The 18,648-nt window shown below is 44.6% G+C and overlaps 1 protein-coding gene across 2 annotated transcripts in view; it reads right to left on the bottom strand.

The window, feature by feature from the left end:
* Positions 1-18,648, bottom strand: part of TRDN (triadin) — a 118,848-nt gene that overhangs the window by 12,642 nt on the left and 87,558 nt on the right. For both annotated transcript variants that reach the window (XM_050949840.1, XM_050949841.1), the window contains 2 exons: positions 18,372-18,428; positions 4,645-4,704 (listed from right to left, as the gene is read on the bottom strand). In XM_050949840.1, the coding sequence (XP_050805797.1) occupies positions 4,645-4,704; positions 18,372-18,428 (117 nt within the window). The remainder of the gene's footprint in view (positions 1-4,644; positions 4,705-18,371; positions 18,429-18,648) is intronic.

Genomic DNA, 18,648 nt, shown 5'->3' with positions numbered 1-18,648 from the left:
TACAGAGAAGTTGTTCATTAAAAAACAAACAACAGAATGGCTTCACAGTAAATAAGTGGCTTGGATTACAGGTGCAGAGAAGTAAGGAGTCAGAATCCCCATTGTACTGCTGTGCGAGCTACCTAGCCCTTGGCTCCAGCTGCACAGCACTCACTTACTTCCCACCCAGCAGTGGATGGAGCTTTGGTTCTGATTCCCAACATACTAGAGAGCACGAGAGTTCTGTAATTTGCTGTTGGCACAGACCATATAGGTCCTGAAACTAAGGGAATGGGGTTTCTGCCACACCCTCTGGCTTGAAGTGGTTTCCATCATATGCAGAGTTTACAATTTGGTTCAATGGCTCTCTGTACCCCCACTACACAAATTGTTCCAGCACCCCTAGCAGGCCAATAGCAAATTACTACCTCTCAGTGCAAGAATGAAACGAGGAAGAAATTCTTCCACAGAGGGATGCTGTTGAGGCACGATGACTCCAGGGGCTACTCCTATAATCTACTAATCATTCCTTGCTCAGGAGCGGACATAAAGACACAATCTATCACTTAGAGTTATGTACAGACACCCCCTGGGTTACGCAAATCCACACTTACTGAAAAAGTTCCATAAGCTAGAAATAGGAGGGTTGAGGGGGGTGCGGGGGAGGGTTTTGCGTAATGGTCAGGTATACGTTTCTGACTTACGCAAAATTTGAGTTAAGCAAGGCTTTCCGGAACTCTTGGGAAGTCGGGGAGTATCCGTAGTACAAATGAAAGAGAAACCTATATATTGCTCTAGGTACTTTTTATATAAGAACATAAGAATGGCCACACTGGATCAGACCAAAGGTCCATCTAACCCAGTATCCTGTCTTCTGACAGTGGCCAATGCCAGGTGCCCCTGAGGGAATGAGCAGAACAGCCCATTCCCACCTTCTGGCAAACAGAAGCTAGAGACACCATCCCTGACCATCCTGGCTAATAGCCATTGATGGACCTATCCTCCATGAATTTATCCAGTTCTTTTTTGAATCCTGTTATAGTCTCAGCTTTCACAACATCCTCTGGCAAAGAGTTCCACAGGTTGACTGTGCATTGTGTCAAGAAATACTTCCTTTTGTTTGTTTTAAACCTGCTGCCTATTAATTTCATTGGGTGACGCTTAGTTCTTGTGTTATGAGAAGGAGTAAATAACACTTCCTTGTTTACTTTCTCCATACCAGCCAGGATTTTATATATCTCTATCATATCCCCCCTAGTCGTCTCTTTTTCCAGCTGAAAAGTCCCAGTCTTATTAATCTCTCCTCATATGGAAATTGTTCTATGCCCCCAATAATTTTTGTTGCCCTTTTCTGAACGTTTTCCAATTCCAATATATCTTTTTTGAAATGGGGCTACCGCATCTGCATGCATGTGGGCATACCATGGATTTATACAGAGGCAATATGATATTTTCTATCTTATTATCTATCCCTTTCTTAATGATGCCCAACATTTTGTTTGCTTTTTAGACTGCTGCTGCACTTTCAGTGCATGTTTTCAAAGAACTATCCACAATGAGTCCAAGATCTCCTTCTTGAATGGCAACAGCTAATTTAGACCCCATCATCTTATATGTATACTTGGAATTATGTTTTCCAGTGCGTATTACTTTGAATGTATCAACACTGAATTTCATCTGCCATTGTGTTGCCCAGTCACCCAGTTTTTTAGAGATCCCTTTGTAACTCTTCACAGTCTGCTTTGGATTTCACTATCTTGGGTAGTTTTGTACCATCTACAAATTTTTCTACCACATTGTTTACCCCTTTTTCCAGATCATTTATGAATATGTTGAATACTACCGGTCCCAGTATAGACCCCTAGGATACATCACTATGTACCTCTCTCCATTCTGAAAATGACTATTTATTCTTACCCTTTGTTGCTTATCTTTTAACCAGTTACTGATCCATGAGAGGACCTCCCCTCTTATCCCATGACAGCTTACTTTGTTTAAGAGCCTTTAGTGAGGGACCTTGTCAAAGGCTTTCTGAAAATCTAAGTACACTATATCCACCGGATCTCCCTTGTCCACATGCTTGTTGACCACTTAAGAATTCTAAGAGATTGGTGAGGCATAATTTCCCTTTACAAAAACCATGCTGACTCTTCCCCAACAAATCATGTTAATCTATGAGTCTGATAATTCTGTTCTTAAACCCAATAATGAAGTTAGTTTTACTGGCCTGTAATTGCCAGGATCACCTCTGGAGCCTTTTTTTTAATTTAAATTACCATCACATTAGCTATCCTCCAGTCATCTGGTACAGAAGCTGATTTAAATGATAGGTTACATACCACAATTAGTAGTTATGTAATTTCACATTTGAGTTCCTTCAGAACTCTTGGGCAGGAGCAGCACGTTTGTAGAAATTTTGGTGGTGCCCAGAAGGCCCAGAGCCCACCCCACAAAACTCCGCCCTCCCAAACTCCACCTCGCACCTGCCTAAGTCTCTGGGAGGAAGTTTGGGTGGGGGGAGGGGGCCTGGGGTGCAGGTCCTGGGATGCGGCAGGGGACTGAGGTGCAGGAGGAGTGCAGGGTGCTGACTCTGGGAGGGAGTTTGGGTGCGGGAGGGGTGAGAGTTTGGGCTCTGGGAGGGAGTTTGGGTGGCAGAGAGGGTCTGGGGTGAAGGCTCTGGGATGGAGTTTGGGTGGGGGTGGAGAAGAGGGTGACGGGTGCAGACTCTGGGACGGAGTTTGGTTGCAGGCTCTGGGAGGGAGGCTGGGGATGGGAAGAGGTGTAGAGGACTGGGGTGCAGGCTCTGGGATGGAGTTTGGTTGCAGGCTCTGGGAGGGAGGCTGGGGATGGGAAGAGGTGTAGAGGACTGGGGTGCAGGCTCTGGGATGGAGTTTGGGTGATGGATGCAGGCTCTGGGCTGGGGCAGGGGGTGGAGGTGCAGGAGGGGGTGAGGTGTGCAGGCTCTGGGACAGAGTTTGGGTGCAGCCTCTGGGCTGGGGGTGGGGGTGCAGGCTCTGGAGGGAGTTTGGGGGGCAGAAGGGGGTGTGTGGGAATGGGGAGGGATGAAGGCTTTAGGAGGGAGTTTGGGGGCAGGAGGGGGTGTGTGGGAAGAGTGAGGGGGTGGAGGCTGTGGGAGGGATTTTGGAGGCAGAAGGGGATGTGTGGGAAGAGGATAGGGGTGCAGTCACCATGGGCCCATAGAAATAGCCACCTATGCTCTTGGGTGAATACCATCTGATCCTGGTGACTTATTACTGTTTAAGTTATCAATTTATTTCAAAATCTCCTCTAATGATACCTCAGTCTAGGACAGTTCCTCAGATTTGCCACCTAAAAAGAATGGCTCAGGTTTGGGAATCTCCCTCACATCCTCAGCCATGAAGACCAATGCAAATAATTCACATAGTTTCTCCATGACGGCTTTATCGTTCCTGAGTGCTCCTTTAGCACCTCAATCATCCAGTGGCCCCACTGGTTGTTTAGCAGGCTTTCTGCATCTGCTGTACTTAAATTTTTTTTGTCTTATTACTTTTTTGAGTCTTTGGCTAGCTGTTCTTCAAATTCTTTTTTGGCCTTCCTAATTATATTTTTACACTTCATTTGCCAAAGTTTGTGCTACTTTCTATTTTCCTCAATAGGTTTAACTTCCACTGTTTAAAGGATGCCTTTTTGCCTCTCACTGCTTCTTTTACTTTGTTGTGTAGCCACAATGGCACTTTTTGGTTCTCTTACTATGTGTTTTAGTTTGGGGTATACATTTAAGTTGAGCTTCTATTATGGTGTATTTTAGAAGTTTCCATGTAGCTCGAAGGGATTTCACTTTTGGCACTGTACCTTTTAATTTCTGTTTCACTAAACTCCTCATTTCTGCATAGTTCTGAAAGCAAATACTAATGTGGTGGGGTGTGGTGGTGTTTTCCCCACCACAGGGATGTTAAATTTAATCATATTATGGTCACTATTATCAAGTGGTTCAACTACATTCACCTCCTGGACCAGATCCTGTGCTCCACTTAGGACTAAATTAAGAACTGCCTCTCCCCTTGTGGGTTCCAGGACAAGCTGCTTCAAGAAACAGTCATTTAAGGGGTCAAGAAACTTTATCTCTACATCCCGTCCTGAGGTGACATGTACCCAACCAATGTGGGGACAGTTGAAATCCCCCATTATTATTCATTTTTTTATTTTTATAGCCTCTCTAATCTTCCTGACATTTCACAGTCACTATCACCATCCTGGTCAGATGGTCAGTAGTATATTCCTGCTGCTATATTCTATAAGTTTAAAAAACAACATAAAGCATCTATCAATCCATCAGCATTCATGTTGCACTCCCCATCAGTACCCAGTCTGGGCTGGGGAAGCTAATGATCCAACCAGAGGACCAAATTCTGTGATGAGTCATGGTCATGTGCCACCTGAGAGACGTTGCACATACACTAAGAAGAAGATCTTAGCCTTTATGTTCAATAAAACCATACAGATATTTGATATATCCAAAAGTCCTTTAAAATCTCCACTCTCCATACAGTCATCCTTCATTATACTTCCTCCTTCCATGAAAATAAATGGACTTTGCAGCATGCCCTGAACATCAACAGATGAGGCTATTTTGGACCAAAGAGGAGTCAGAATGAATACCAATCTCAAGGACTGGACACCTACCTTTTGGTTGTTCTTTCCGTTCAATCTTCTCTTGTTTTTCAGGTTTCTCTTTGTGAATTACTAGAAATACATAATAGTGACATAGTCATCTCTGTTATATATGCCACAAATCTAACTATTCCTTCAAAATGATAAAGGGCAAGTATTTGCAAGATACAGTAATGGATTTCAGCTCTGAATCACAGATGCCAGTTTCTCATATATAACAGCAATATTTCTTAAATTTTCCTATTTGATTACACATACAACAGAAATATGGACCATTTTTTCTAACAAATGAGTCTGTTTATGCTTGTGAAAATTGTTGGATTGTGTATGTGCACCATAACGAACTATTCATCCACCTTAATCTCATTTGCAGGATTTGTTTTTGGCCCACTGAATAAGCATGCTGCTCCTGGATCCCAATGTGGGAAACTATTTTGACAGCAGCACTTTCTATTCTTAACAGAAAATGGCTCACACATTGCCTTCCAAGCTGTTTTTTATTTTTGGATGTTACTTCAACCAGAAAGATGGATTAGCAAGGGTACATGTCTGCAATAAGAACATAACATCAGAAGAATAGCTGTTTAAAACACAGATAGCTGCACATCCTGCCTTTAGCAAAGAGACTTGATGCCTGTAGATAGTCAGCTGCTGACTCACATTTTTGCATAAGAGTTTGGAATCACAGTTTCCCAGCTCATAAAGAACTGCATGTAAAAATGCCCACCCCCATAAAGGACTAAGTTGGTGGTGTTTCATGGAAAACAAAGAGACATTTTCTCTCCTCACCTCAATTTTCATACAGTTATGCCAAGTGGATGACTTGTCACTTTTGCATGCATATACAGAATGTTCCTGCTCTGCTCTACTCATAATTATTTTTTTAGCAAATTTTATTTTACCAGAGGTGCTAAGAAGAAGCACAAATGACGTGATTTTCTTGTTTAAATATTTCTTTCTAAAATCATGATGGTGTGTGTATTTCATTGAACCAAATGTTTGTTGCAAATGTTCCTTAATTTCATCATTTCCTCATAAGTAAAAATGTTAGCAAATAAAATTTCAATAACAACAAGCAAACAATTTTTATTACTACTCACTAGTGTAACAAGAAGAGGTAGAGGCTGGGACATTTCAAAGCCACCTGAAGGATTGGGATACTCAGTTTATACTGTAATAAATGGGAACTGAGGATGGGATTCAACTTTTAGGTGCCCAGAAAAATCACAGGAACAATATCACGATCCACAAAGCCCAGTTAGGCACCTAGGCTCCCTGTACAATGAATGGGGAAAGAGAAGTGCCTTAGAATGAGTCCACAAAAGCCCACACGCTAGATGGGGAGCCACCTACGCTAACCAATGGGAGTAACTGTCAAGACGGGTGTGTGCTAAATCCTACTCCTCTTTGGGACACAGCCCCTAAATTTGGGCTGCAGGGAAGTGTCTATCTCTGCTTAGTGAACAGGAACCTTCTGGACTCAGGCAGCTTAGGAGCCTCTTGCAGGAATGAGGAGAGGTGGTGGTGATGATGCAGCTGCTGCCATCCACCTTATAACTTTTAGCCCAGTGACAAGAGCACTTGCTTGGGATGTGGAAGCTTCAGGTTCAACTCTTTCGTCTGCCAGAGGTGGGAGACCGCTGTTTAAATCCTAAGGAGAGTTCTCTAACCACTGAGCTACAAGAAGGCCCCAGAGCAGACTGTCCCAATCTCTTGTGCTGAAGCTGTTCCACTGTGGATGTGGATAAATAATGAAAGTGATTGGAGCAGGGAGACTCCCTGGTGGACGCCTAAACCCTGAGTCATTCTCACTCTCTCTTCGGTCCAATAACTATTTAAGTATTTATCCACAGTGAAACAGTCATTTGGGTCAGAGAGAGAGAGAGAGAGAGAACAAGTGAAAGAATGGATCTGTAGTCCAGTAGTTAGGGCAAAAGCTTCCACAAGGGAGATGAAGGGATGCCCCACATCGGATTATCCGATAGTTCACTGTTAGAGCACTCTTCTGAGATGTGGGAATTGAACCCAGGTCTATCACATCCCAAGCAAGTGTCTATGTTAAAAGTTTTTAAAGGTGGCCACTCCTCTAGCCACCTTTTGAATGGGACCCAATCCAGAAAGCAGCCACTGAGCACTGCTGCCAGGTTGGGCCCTGTATGGGACTTAGGCAGACTATTGTCCATCTTCCTCCAGAGGGGGAATCACTCTGAGGCTTAGTGAGGAGATATACATCCAGACACATAGAGGGAGGCAGCAGGGCACGTGCCTAGAGGCAGAAACATAGGGGTGTCTATGGAACTTTTAGCCTAAAAACTTAGGTGCCAAATGAGTTTAGGTGCCTATTGGGTTTGGCAAGAGTTTTGCAGAATGCAGTGGAGCCAAAACTGGGATTAGGCCTGGTCTACACTACACGTTTAAACCGATTTTAGCAGCGTTAAACCGATTTAACGCTGTACCCGTCCACACTACGAGGCCCTTTATATCGATATAAAGGGCTCTTTAAATCGGTTTCTGTACTCCTCCCCAACGAGAGGAGTAGCGCTAAAATCAGTATTATCATATCGGATTAGGGTTAGTGTGGCCACAAATCGACGGTATTGGCCTCCGGGCGGTATCCCACAGTGCACCACTGTGACCGCTCTGGACAGCAATCTGAACTCGGATGCAGTGGCCAGGTAAACAGGAAAAGCCCCGCGAACTTTTGAATTTCATTTCCTGTTTGCCCAGCGTGGAGCTCTGATCAGCACGGGTGGCGATGCAGTCCCAAATCCAAAAAGAGCTCCAGCATGGACCGTACGGGAGATACTGGATCTGATTGCTTTATGGGGAGACAAATGTGTTCTATCAGAGCTCCATGACAGAAGACGAAATGCCAAAGCATTTGAAAAAAATCTCCAGGCTACACAGTGCTGCGTAACAAGCGTAACGGAAAGCCAAAGAATCAAATGGACGTTCATGGAGGGAGGGAGGGGGTACTGAGGACTCCAGCTATCCCACAGTCCACAGCAGTCTCCAAAAAATATTTACATTCTTGGCTGAGCTCCCAGTGCCTGTAGGTTCAAACACATTGCCCGGCGTGGTTCAGGGTATAGCTCGACAATTTACTCCCTCCCCCCCCACACATGAAAGAAAAGGGAAAGAAATCGTTTCTTGACTTCTTTCAATGTCACCCTATGTCTACTGAATGCTGCTGGTAGATGCGATGCTGTGGCAGTGAAGAGCGGTATCCACTCCTCTCCCCTCCCCGGTGGCAGATGGTGCAGAAGGACTGCTAGCTGTCCTTATTATCAGCCCGTGAGTGCTCCTTGCTGGCCTCAGGTGAGGCTGGCTGAGGGCACCTGGGTAAAAATAGGAATGATTCCCGGTCATTCCCAGTAGATGGTACAGAACAACTGGTAACCGTCCTCATCATAGCAACTGAGGGCTGAGCTCCATCAGCCCCCTCCCTTTCCTGTGTAAAGAAAAGATTCTGTACTGCCTGGACTATCATAGCAGCGGGATGCTGAGCTCCTCTCCCCCGCACCGCTTAATGTCCTGCCTGGACTGTCATAGCAGCGGGATGCTGGGCTCCTCTCCCCCACAACGCTTAATGTCCTGCCTGGACTGTCATAGCAGCAGGATGCTGGGCTCCTCTCCTCCACACTGCTTAATGTTCTGCCTGGACTGTCATAGCAGCGGGAGGCTGCCTCCTCCTCACTTTATCTCACTAACAAGTCACTGTTTCTTATTCCTGCATTCTTTATAACTTCATGACACAAATGGGGGGGACACTGCCACAGTAGCCCAGGAAGGTTGGGGAGGAGGGAAGCAACGGGTGGGGTTGTTGCAGGGGCAGCCCCCGTGAATGGCATGCAGCTCGTCATTTCTGCGGGATCTGACATGGAGCAGCTGTGCTCTCTGATACACCGGTTCTCTAGTACACTTGCCCCATATTCTAGGCAGGACTGACTATTTTTAGACACCATAAAGGAAGGATTGACTCGGGGAGTCATTCCCAGTTTTGCCTTTGCGCCCCCAGCTGACCTCAGCCAGGGGCACCCATGATAGCAGCAGACAGTACAGAACAACAGATAACCGTCATCTCATTGCCAATTTACAATGGCAGCAGATGGTACAGAAAGACTGATAACTGTCTCTGCTATCATGCAAAAGCAAGTGAATGCTGCTGTGTTGCGCTGCAGTATCGCCTCTGTCAGCGGCATCAGCTAGACATATGGTGACAGTAAAAAAAAAGCTGAATGGGCTCCATGGTTGCCGTGCTATGGCGTCTGCCAGGGCAATCCAGGGAAAAAGGGTGTGAAATGATTGTCTGCCATTGCTTTCCCAGAGGAAGGAAGGAATGATGACATTTACCCAGAACCACCCGCGACAATGATTTTTGCCCCATCAGGCACTGGGATCTCAACCCAGAATTCCAAGGGGTGGGGGAGACTGTGGGAACTATGAGATAGCTACGGAATAGCTACCCACAGTGCAATGCTCCGGAAATCGATGCTAGCCTCGGACCATGGACGCACACTGCCGAATTAATGTGCTTAGTGTGGCCGTGTGCACTCGACTTTATACAATCTGTTTTACAAAACCGGTTTATATAAAATCAGAATAATCCCGTAGTGTAGACGTACCCTTAGATGCCTAAGTCTGGGGTTTAGGTGCTAAAGTTTCTTGATGGATCTGGGCCGGGGTGTCCAAATCCCTTACGTGGCTTTGAAAACCACAGAAGGAATGTACTCTTGCAGGCTTTGGGGATTCAGTGTCTGTTTTAGGATGCTCAGTTATGTAATAAGGAAAAGTAAGGTGGTGTTCTCTGTCCTTACTGCTTTTGGCAGGGGTAAGGATGTTGAAGCAGTAACAGGACCGCATGCTCTTGCATGATGATTGCATGTAAAAAAGCAGCAGATTCAATTAGTGTGCACAACTTTTCACAGAGCTGTGCTGCCAGCTTTTGAGAGAAAGTCAGCACAATTCTGCAACTGACAGCTTTCCTATTGGTTGTTCATCCTCTGTGATGCATGAGCTTTTTTATGTTTGATGACACTCCTTGTAAATGCTAGAAAGAATGGCTGAACTATGCAGAACAGGGTGATGACCATTCCTGTGTCTTCTTGGCCATCAATGAAATGGCTGCACATGACCTATTAAGACTACTTAAGGTGTCATACATGTATATAGGAGACAAATCATCCTTCACAAAGGCCCCTTTCACTCCACTTCCCTATGGCATCTCCCTATTTCATGGTTTGGCATCAGAGACCAAAATGAACCTTGAAAGAGACATGTTGAGTATAAAGACACAAATTATGCAGAGAGGGCCTGATTCTCATTTACACTAAGTCCCATGTACACCCTCATGGTAGGCTGCATAAAGGGTCCTTAAAAGTAGTTATGAATGTAATTTATGCCCATTTTAAGGTCCTTTTGCATTACCAGAGTTATATAAAGTGACCTTAGCATAAATGAAAAGTATGTATGCTTCCATAGGCCGCAAGGTAAATGCAGGGAGCGCAGACAAATTGGCTTCTTCGTGAGCGATTAAAAGTAGTTTGATGAAGCTGGGCACGTAGCCTGGAATGTGGATAAGCATTTGGAAGGCTGGTATAAGCATAAAACATTTTTTTTTACAAGTTATAGGCTGAAGGAGTGCTCTAATTTGTCTGAGAGCCCTATCCTGCATGTTGGTATCACAGTAGCCTCAGAATATGCTAATCTCAGATTGTAGAGTTAAGCAATACCTCATATGGAGATGGTCAGAGCTATGACTTCAGGCAACAAATTTATCTGGGAAGGGCAGGTGTTGCCAAAATTAAAGTGATCGCATTCCAGGCCTGTGGTGATGAGGCACTTTTGACTCCTCAATCACAATGAAGGTCTGCAGCAGTCAGTCCACCTGACTCCACTGAGGCCTTTTGATCTAATAAATTTAAATGTCACATTTTCATAAATTAAACAAATGAAAATAAACTCATTGCTTTTTCTGGAATCTCTCCATGGTCAACTTAGAAGGGAGCCTCAAAGCCATATCACATACAATACCTCAATTTCTACAGACCTGGAGGCCTGGATGGGTAGGGCCCACATTTTTTCACCGCTAGCAGGAGTCAGACTAGAATAATATGAATATCCTTCTCTTCCTAGAGTGCGTAAATCATTCACTTAACAAAGCTCTCAGTCTCAGTCTGACCAGGGCCAGGCAGGTCCTAAAATCAAGATGGAGGCTTTGCATAGCAATGCAGTTATGCTACTGGGACACACATCTGGATTTATATATAGCACTTCTGTATATAAAATTGGGAAATGCCAGGTTTAAAGTTGCCTGTGCAACTTTAATTTGGCCCACTTGGGCCTAGGCATTATAATATAGCCCTGCATCTAAAAAGGGACTTAGGTATTGTGTGACACGTAGCACCTAGAAAAATGACTAGACTTCACAAAGCTTGAGTTAAGTACCCAGGCTCCATATAGAATGCATGGAGAGAGCTAGGCATTTAAGAATGAATTCCGCAAAGACCAGCATGCTAGGCAGCTTCCTGCCTATGCTATCCAATAGAAGATGCCGATGAGATGGCTATGTCCTAAACTCTGCCCTCTCTGGGAGTAAGGCACCTAAATCCAAACTGCAGAGAGGTGCCTAACGATGCTTGGGATCCACAACTAGGAACCTCTCCTGGATTTACACAGCTAAGCCATTTTTTGCAAGAAAGACCAAAGGAAGAGGTGGTGCTGGTGCTCTGACTTCCCTCATTGCTTTTAGTCCAGTGGTGAGAGCACTCAGCTGAGATGTGTAAGATCCAGGTTCAATTCTCCTTACATCTGACAGGGAGAAAAGATTTAAAGAGAGATCTCCCACTTCTAAGGCACATGCCCTAACCACTGGGTTATGGGATAGTCTTGTATAAGTGTCTCTCAATCTCTCTTGTTGAATCTGTTCCACTTCTGATAAATAAACAAACAGTCATTGGGCCAAAGAGAGAGACTGACTCCATAGCCAGGGACGGCTCTAGGCATTTTGCCGCCCCAAGCATGGCAGGCAGGCTGCCTTCCACCGTTTTCCTGCGGAGGGTCCGCTGGTCCCGCAGCTTCGGCAGACCCTCCGCAGGCAAGCCTGCGGGAGGTCCACCAAAGCCGCGGGACCAGCGGACCCTCCGCAGGCACGCCTGCGGGAGGTCCACCAAAGCCGTGGGACCAGTGGACCCTCTGCAAGCAAGCCGTCGAAGGCAGCCTGCCTGCCGCCCTGCAGGGTCTGGCAGAGCACCCCCAGCGGCTTGCCGCCCCAAGCACTCGCTTGGCGTGCTGGGGCCTGGAGCCACCCCTGTCCGTAGCCTGGGGGGTTTGGGCACCCACATAGGAGAATCAAGGTCCAATTCCTCTGCTCCAATGACTATTTAAGTTTTTATCCAGACTGGATTAACTTCAACTGGGGATTGAGAGAGAGAGAAAGAGAGAGAGACTTTATTAAGCTCTGTGAGATTCAACACCATCGTTTTTCTTCTTTCTGTTCTCTGACTCTCTCCCTGGTACGGCGTACTGGCAAGAGCCGGTGCACCATACCAGGGTGGCCCAGCTTCCCCAGGTGACAGTTTAAAGTGCCTGGAGCTCCCAGCAGCAGTTGGAGCCCCAGGCTCTTTAAATTTCTGCCAGAGCCCCGCTGCTGGAGCCCTGGGGTAGCAGCAGTGGGCAGAGGTGAAAGTAAGCCGGTGCAGTCCGGTACGGCATATTGGCAAGAGCCAGTATGCTGTGCTGGACCGCATCAACTTCCACAGCGGGGACTGAAAGGGCTCTGGGCTGCCCGCAGCTGTGGGCAGCCCAGAGACCTTTAAATCCCGGCCATGGCTCCAGTGGCCGGGCTGGGGCCGGGATTTAAAGGTCTCTGGGCTCCCCGCCACTGCAGGCAGCCCAGAGCCCTTTAAATCTCAGCCTCGGCTCCGGTGGCAGGGCTGAGGCCAGGATTTAAAGGGCTCCGGGCTTCCCTCAGTGGCAGGAGCTCTGGGCCCTTTAAATACCTGCCCCAGCCCCGCAAAGCTCAGAGCTCCCCCTGGTGGCCAGAGCCAGGGGCCCTTTAATTTGCCCATGGGCCCCAGGCGCTCCCAGTCACCTCTGCAGCTGGGAGCCCATGGATGATTTAAAGGCTCTGGGTCTCCCAGCCATAGCTCGTTCCCCAGGGCCTTTAAATCTTGAGAGGCCACGCCTCTTCTGGATGAGACCACGCCTCTTCTGGATGAGGCCATGCCCCCCTCAGGACTCCGCAGTACCGGTAAGTCCTGTAAGTTACTTTCACCCCTGGCGGTGGGGCTCTGGGGGCTATTTAAAGGGCCGGGCTCCTGCTGCCTCTACTGCCTTAGGCCCTTTAAACAGCCGCCTGAGCCCCAATGCCACTACTCCAGGGGCTAGTTAAAGGGCTGGGGCGGTAGAAGCATGGGAGTCCTGGGCCCTTTAAATAGCCCCCAGAGCCCTGGAGTAACGGCGGGGCTCTGGGAGCTATTTAAAGGGCCCGGGGCTCCCACTGTCTCTATGGCCTGGCCCTTTAAATAGCCCCCGGAGCCCCGCTGCCAGAGTCCCAGTGGCAGCCAACAGCTCTGGCAGCAGTTCAAAGGGCCCGGGGCAATTGCAGCAGCCGAGCCTTGGGCCCGTTAAACTGCTGCTGGAGACCCAGCTGCCGCTGCTACCCTGGCGGGGGAGGGGGAGGGCACTGACCGGTACAGGGCAGGCCAGGGCTGGCTCTGATCCCCCAATCCCCGCCCCTTCTGCCTGAGGCCCTGCCCCTTCCAGAGGCCAGAGCCGGCCCCAACCCAGCCACGTACTGGTAAGTTCCTATTTCTACTTTCACCCCTGTCTATAATAAACTCATATTAGAGCCCCCAAATCTAAACACTTCTGCCAAGGAATGTGCTGCGTAGCTGGGGAGGTAGGTGGGCTGCAACAGAGCTGTGGAACCTAGAAGCTCAGGGAGCTCTGTTTGTCAAGCTCCCTGCCAGCCTGACTGCTGAAAGGTGCAGAGCTCAGGGAGGCAGGTGGATGAGCTGCAAAGAAACCAGGCTGTCTGGTTTCCAGCAAATGTTTTTCAAAAGATTTTCTATTAGCTCTAACATTAAGGTTGCAAAGTCAAACAATCAAAAGTTAAGAAAAGCCGGCATTAAGGCTTACTGTACAACCTTAATTCAACTCCTTTGTGCATGTGCATTACGATATGGTCTTCAATTATATGATCACATCCTTTTTGGGGGGCGGGTGGGGGAGGACAAGATCCCTAACTCATCCAGTGCACAATATATTCAGAAAATTAAGAAGCAAAAGCAAAACTAGTTCTGCTGCATTTGCACAAATTGTGATTTCCCATAGTTTGGGCAAATCTGGCTGATTTCCATGTGAACAGAAAAAAGCACTTATTTTATTTTCCTCCTGCCAAATTTCAACTCCCAAACCATGGAGATGCTACAGCTGTTGAGAAAAACAGCTGGAATGTGTTTTTAAAAATACTGACAAAATTTCCTCTGTCACTAGCCTCATTCTTTGAAATTGCTTAACCATTTTTGATGAAACTTTAAAAGAAAATTTAGACTGGGGCAGAGAGCAAGCATGGAAAATTTCATCCAGAGTGGTTAAAGTGTGGCAAACTTATAAGAAATTGAACACAGGAGCTTATAATGGAAAGTGTTAAGACTCCTTAACTATATACTGTTCTAGGCATTGCTACCCACTTTACCTACAATAAAAACAGATGTGAGGGGCACATTTCTGATATTTTCCAAAACACTAGTCATCTGATAGTATATTTAATCTGCACCAAATGAAAAAAAAATGTGGGGGAGTCAAATTTAGTCTGCTCAGTTAAAAAGTTGGAGAGAGTGTTGGGTAACATTTCTGTGCCCAAAATGAGCAAGGACAAAAAGATATTAAGGAGGCATTAATTCAATACCTTAGCGAAGTAAAGCTAGTTAACTAGTTCTCAGCTCAGTAAGACTTAGGGTGATGAGTGTAGTACAGATGAAGAAGAGAATGATTGCTCCAATTAACTGAATAAGGGCTTGTCTACACAGGGACATCCAGAAAATGCTGAATTAACTAAAGCTGTGAAATTAAAGCACATTAAACTTCTGTGTGGACACTCCCATTCAGAAGTAAAGCAGCCTTAGTTCATTATAGCTTCCTTCTTCAAGGAAGATTACAATCTAGTGGACTAAGGCCACTATACTTCTGACTGAGAAGGTACACACAAGGGTTTAATGAGCTTCAATTTACATCCTTTAACTTCAACACTTTTAGTTAATTCATTTTAACTGTGTTCACAAGTCCTCCAATGAAGCTTAAAATTAGATTTGTATGAAGGTCACATTGAATGTGAAATCCACTTGAACTGAGATTTGGGCTTGAGGACAGATTCATTTGTGAACCTCAGTGTATTCTTAACAAAAGTTTATGAATTTACATAGTTTTGGATATTGTAGCTGTGCATACAACTTCAGAACCCCATTTCTCCTCCTTTTTTTAATTAAAGTGAGAGCCCTCTCGGGATATCTCCAACAGGTGTTCAAGTGGAGCTGGTTGCCAACTCCTAGCATATTATCATTCAGAGGATTGCTAAGTTATAGCTGATGTCTCCATCTCCCCCTCAGTCCTAACATATCATCTTATGAGGAGGGTAAGAATTCCACTGTCGTCATAGAAAATGAGAATAAAGAAAGACCCCCTTCTTGTACTTGGCTTTACTTGAGGTAGCCCCATAATCCTTAGCATAATTTCTAGGTAACAAGCAAACATGACCAGTGCCTAATATTGTGGCTACAAGCTTCCATGCTAAGGATTATTGAGGTTCTTTAAGTCCCACCCATATAGAGCCTGCTGGCAGTGAGAGCAGGAGTGGTCACTGTGCTCCTGCTTCTCTGCTTTGGGAGCCAGAGGGAAAATGGCAACAGCCCATTCTGGTTGCTCCTCAAAAAAGCTGATGAGGGAGAGAAACGCCCTGGGTCCCTTGAAGTCCTTAGGAGATGGGAGTGGGACATCAATTCCCAGGAGGAAGGTATGTGAAGGTGAGAAATAAGAACATAGAATCATAGGACAGGAAGGGACCTCAAGAGGTCATCTAGTCCAGTCCCCTGAACTCATGGCAGGACTAAGTATTAGCTAAACCATTCCTGACAGGTCTTTGTCTAACATGCTCTTAAAAATCTACAATGATGGTGTCATAAACAGATAGTTAAGAGTTAATGTCTCTTTTACCTGTAAAGGGTTAACAAACAGGGAACCAAAAAAAAAAAAAACCTGACCAGAGGACCAATCAGGAAACAAGATACTTTCAAATCTAGGTGGAGGGAAGCCTTTGTTTGTAGTTTTGGGTTTTCCTTTGTTCTCTCTGGGCTTTGAGAGTGACCACACATACCTACAGGCTCTCTAATCTTCTATTCCAATGTTGTAAGTATAAAGGTAGAAAGGCGGTATAGTCTTTTTTTTTTGTTTTCCTTTATGTGCAAATGTGTATTTTGGCTGGAAGTATTTTAAATTGTATTTCTATTGGAGGAGGCTATTTCTCCAATTTCTTAAGCTGACAGACCCTGTAACTTTTTACCATCTAAATTGCAGAGATAGACCTTTTACTTTTTTCTTTCTTTTTATTAAAAGATTTGCTTTTAAGACCTATCTGATTTTTTTTTTCCCTTGTTGAGGCTCAAGGGGATTGAATCTGTACTTAACAGGGAAGGAGAAGGGAGGGGAAGGGTGGAATCCCTTTGTTTTAGATTCACGGAGCGTGAATCTGTCTCTCTCTCCAGGAGACCTAATTTCTCTGTGTTGTGATTCAAGGGGTTTGGATCACAGTAATCTTCCAGGGTAACCCAGGGAGGGGAAGGCTGACAAAGGCAACGGTGAGGAAGGGGGTTTACTTTCCTTGTGTAAAGATCCAGGTGGTCTGGGTCTTGGGGGTCCCCAGGGAAGGTTTTGGGGGATCAGAGTGTATCAGGCACTCGAATTCCTGATTGGTGGCAGCTTATCAGATCTAAGCAGGTAATTAAGCTTAGGGGAATTCATGCTAGTACCCATATTTTGGACGCTAAGGTTCAGAATTGGGAAAGATACTATGACAGATGGAGATTCCAAAACCTCCCTAGGCAATTTATTCCTTAGCCACCCTGACAGTTAGGAAGTTTTTTTCCTAATGTCCAACCTTAACCTCCCTTGCTGCAATTTAAGCAGATAAGAACACAAAAAAGTTTGTTTCCTAAAATAAAGGACAGGTTTAGCCTGTGACATTATCTGACTTATCTGCATTTGCTATATTAGCGTACTACTACTCTGTGTTCTGCAAAAGAATTCCACGCTATGAGCCAGGTGTTACCAGGCAACATAACCAGCTTCTGAGTTTGATGAATTTGAAATTTAGTGAGTTTCCTCTCCATGTCATATAATACGATCTTCAGTTTTGGTACACCCATTATTTCATCACAACTCAAATCAGAGTTGGATTGAATTATTTTAGTAAAATCAGAATGGTCTTGTAAAGGAAAACTCTATATGGATGCTCTGAGTATTCTGACTATACAGCCTATCTCTGACCTATCCACAATCTCTGATATTTTGAGGTATACCATTCCTAGGGAGTTTGTCCCAAAACGTGGGTATATTCCATAGGACAACACAAGCTAATGCTAATTAATCAATACTATGACATCATTCTTAAATCACTGTGTTTTTATGGCATTATTGTCAGAATAAGTGCTTTGTTGGATCTGTTCTCAGATTATTTCCTTTCCTTAAAATACATATTTAACAAGTACAGTAACTGTATTTTACTTTGCAATTAGTAGTTTCAGAAAAGATTTGAATAAAATGTTTATTGGCAGAGTTCACAGTGTAAGGTTGCCTAATACTTTTCATGAAAAGACCCTGTTTTCAGCTGCCTTTGGCTTTCCCAAATTTTAAATATTTGGGCTGAAATTTTTCATGCAAAGTGTCTGTTTCAGGTTGAATTTGTTTTTGAAAATTACAGAAAAATTGGTGGTTGTTTCAAGAATGAGATTATGGAAGAACATATTGTTTTGCTCATATTAAAGAATTCTTACAACCATTTTTATTGAGAAGTTGAAATGGCTCCACATGCTTCAGAAGAGAGACTTGAAATTTGGCAAAGAAATTTTCCTAGCATCAGAAAAGTGCTTTTTACTCTCTCCAGGAAAATTCACAGAAATTTGGCCAAGTTATAAACCTATGAACACTGCCATTTGCACATGCTCCGTAGAGGTTTTTTAGAGGCTGGCAGCAAAATTTCCAAAGATTTCTTGGCACTGAACATGCTCCAGCCCAGGACTGCAGAGTCTGAAGAGGACTTTTCTGGCTGCCAGGGAACACTGTGGTGATGACCGTAAGAACTGAGAGTAGGACAACTGTCTTTCCTGTACCATAGTATGCGATCACATAATTAAAAACTGAATTTTTATATATATACACAGAGACCAAATCAAGGCTGCCTGGACAATTTTTATTTTGACAATTTTAAAACTTTTGAGTGCTTAACTTTGTAACCCTAATGTTCTTTTCATGTAGGTTTTTATGTAAATATATTTAGAGATAGATGAATAGGTAGATTGGGACCTATTGGTGTCAAGGACTATGTCTTTATATGTGGCCATACAATGCATAGTTCAATAAGGCCCTGTTCCTGATTAGGAACTTCCTGAATGCTCCTGCAATATAATATAATTTGAATAAATATATTATTTATTACACACACATATATAAATAGTAATAATTACCTTTTGGTGCTGGTTTTTCGAGTTTTTCTTGTCTGGCAGGCTTGTCTTTATGAATTTCTGGAAAGAACACAATTAATAGTTTATTTATTGGGAGAGGAAAAAATCAAACAACAATAAAGGAAACAAATTATAAAGATATATTAAAGGTTCATGGATCTCTAAGCTGTATATACGTGACAAAATTCTGGCCATATACAAAGCATTATTCTCAATGTGTATTATTGTTTCTATTTTATTCATTCCTAAGACTAGGAAAAAAGTATATCCTTGTTTTAAT

Source organism: Gopherus flavomarginatus, chromosome 4 (assembly GCF_025201925.1).
Source record: "Gopherus flavomarginatus isolate rGopFla2 chromosome 4, rGopFla2.mat.asm, whole genome shotgun sequence".
Classification (NCBI taxonomy): domain Eukaryota; kingdom Metazoa; phylum Chordata; order Testudines; family Testudinidae; genus Gopherus; species Gopherus flavomarginatus.
The sequence above is the reverse complement of the archived record's forward strand: the minus strand, read 5'-3'. Positions and strand labels throughout refer to the sequence as shown.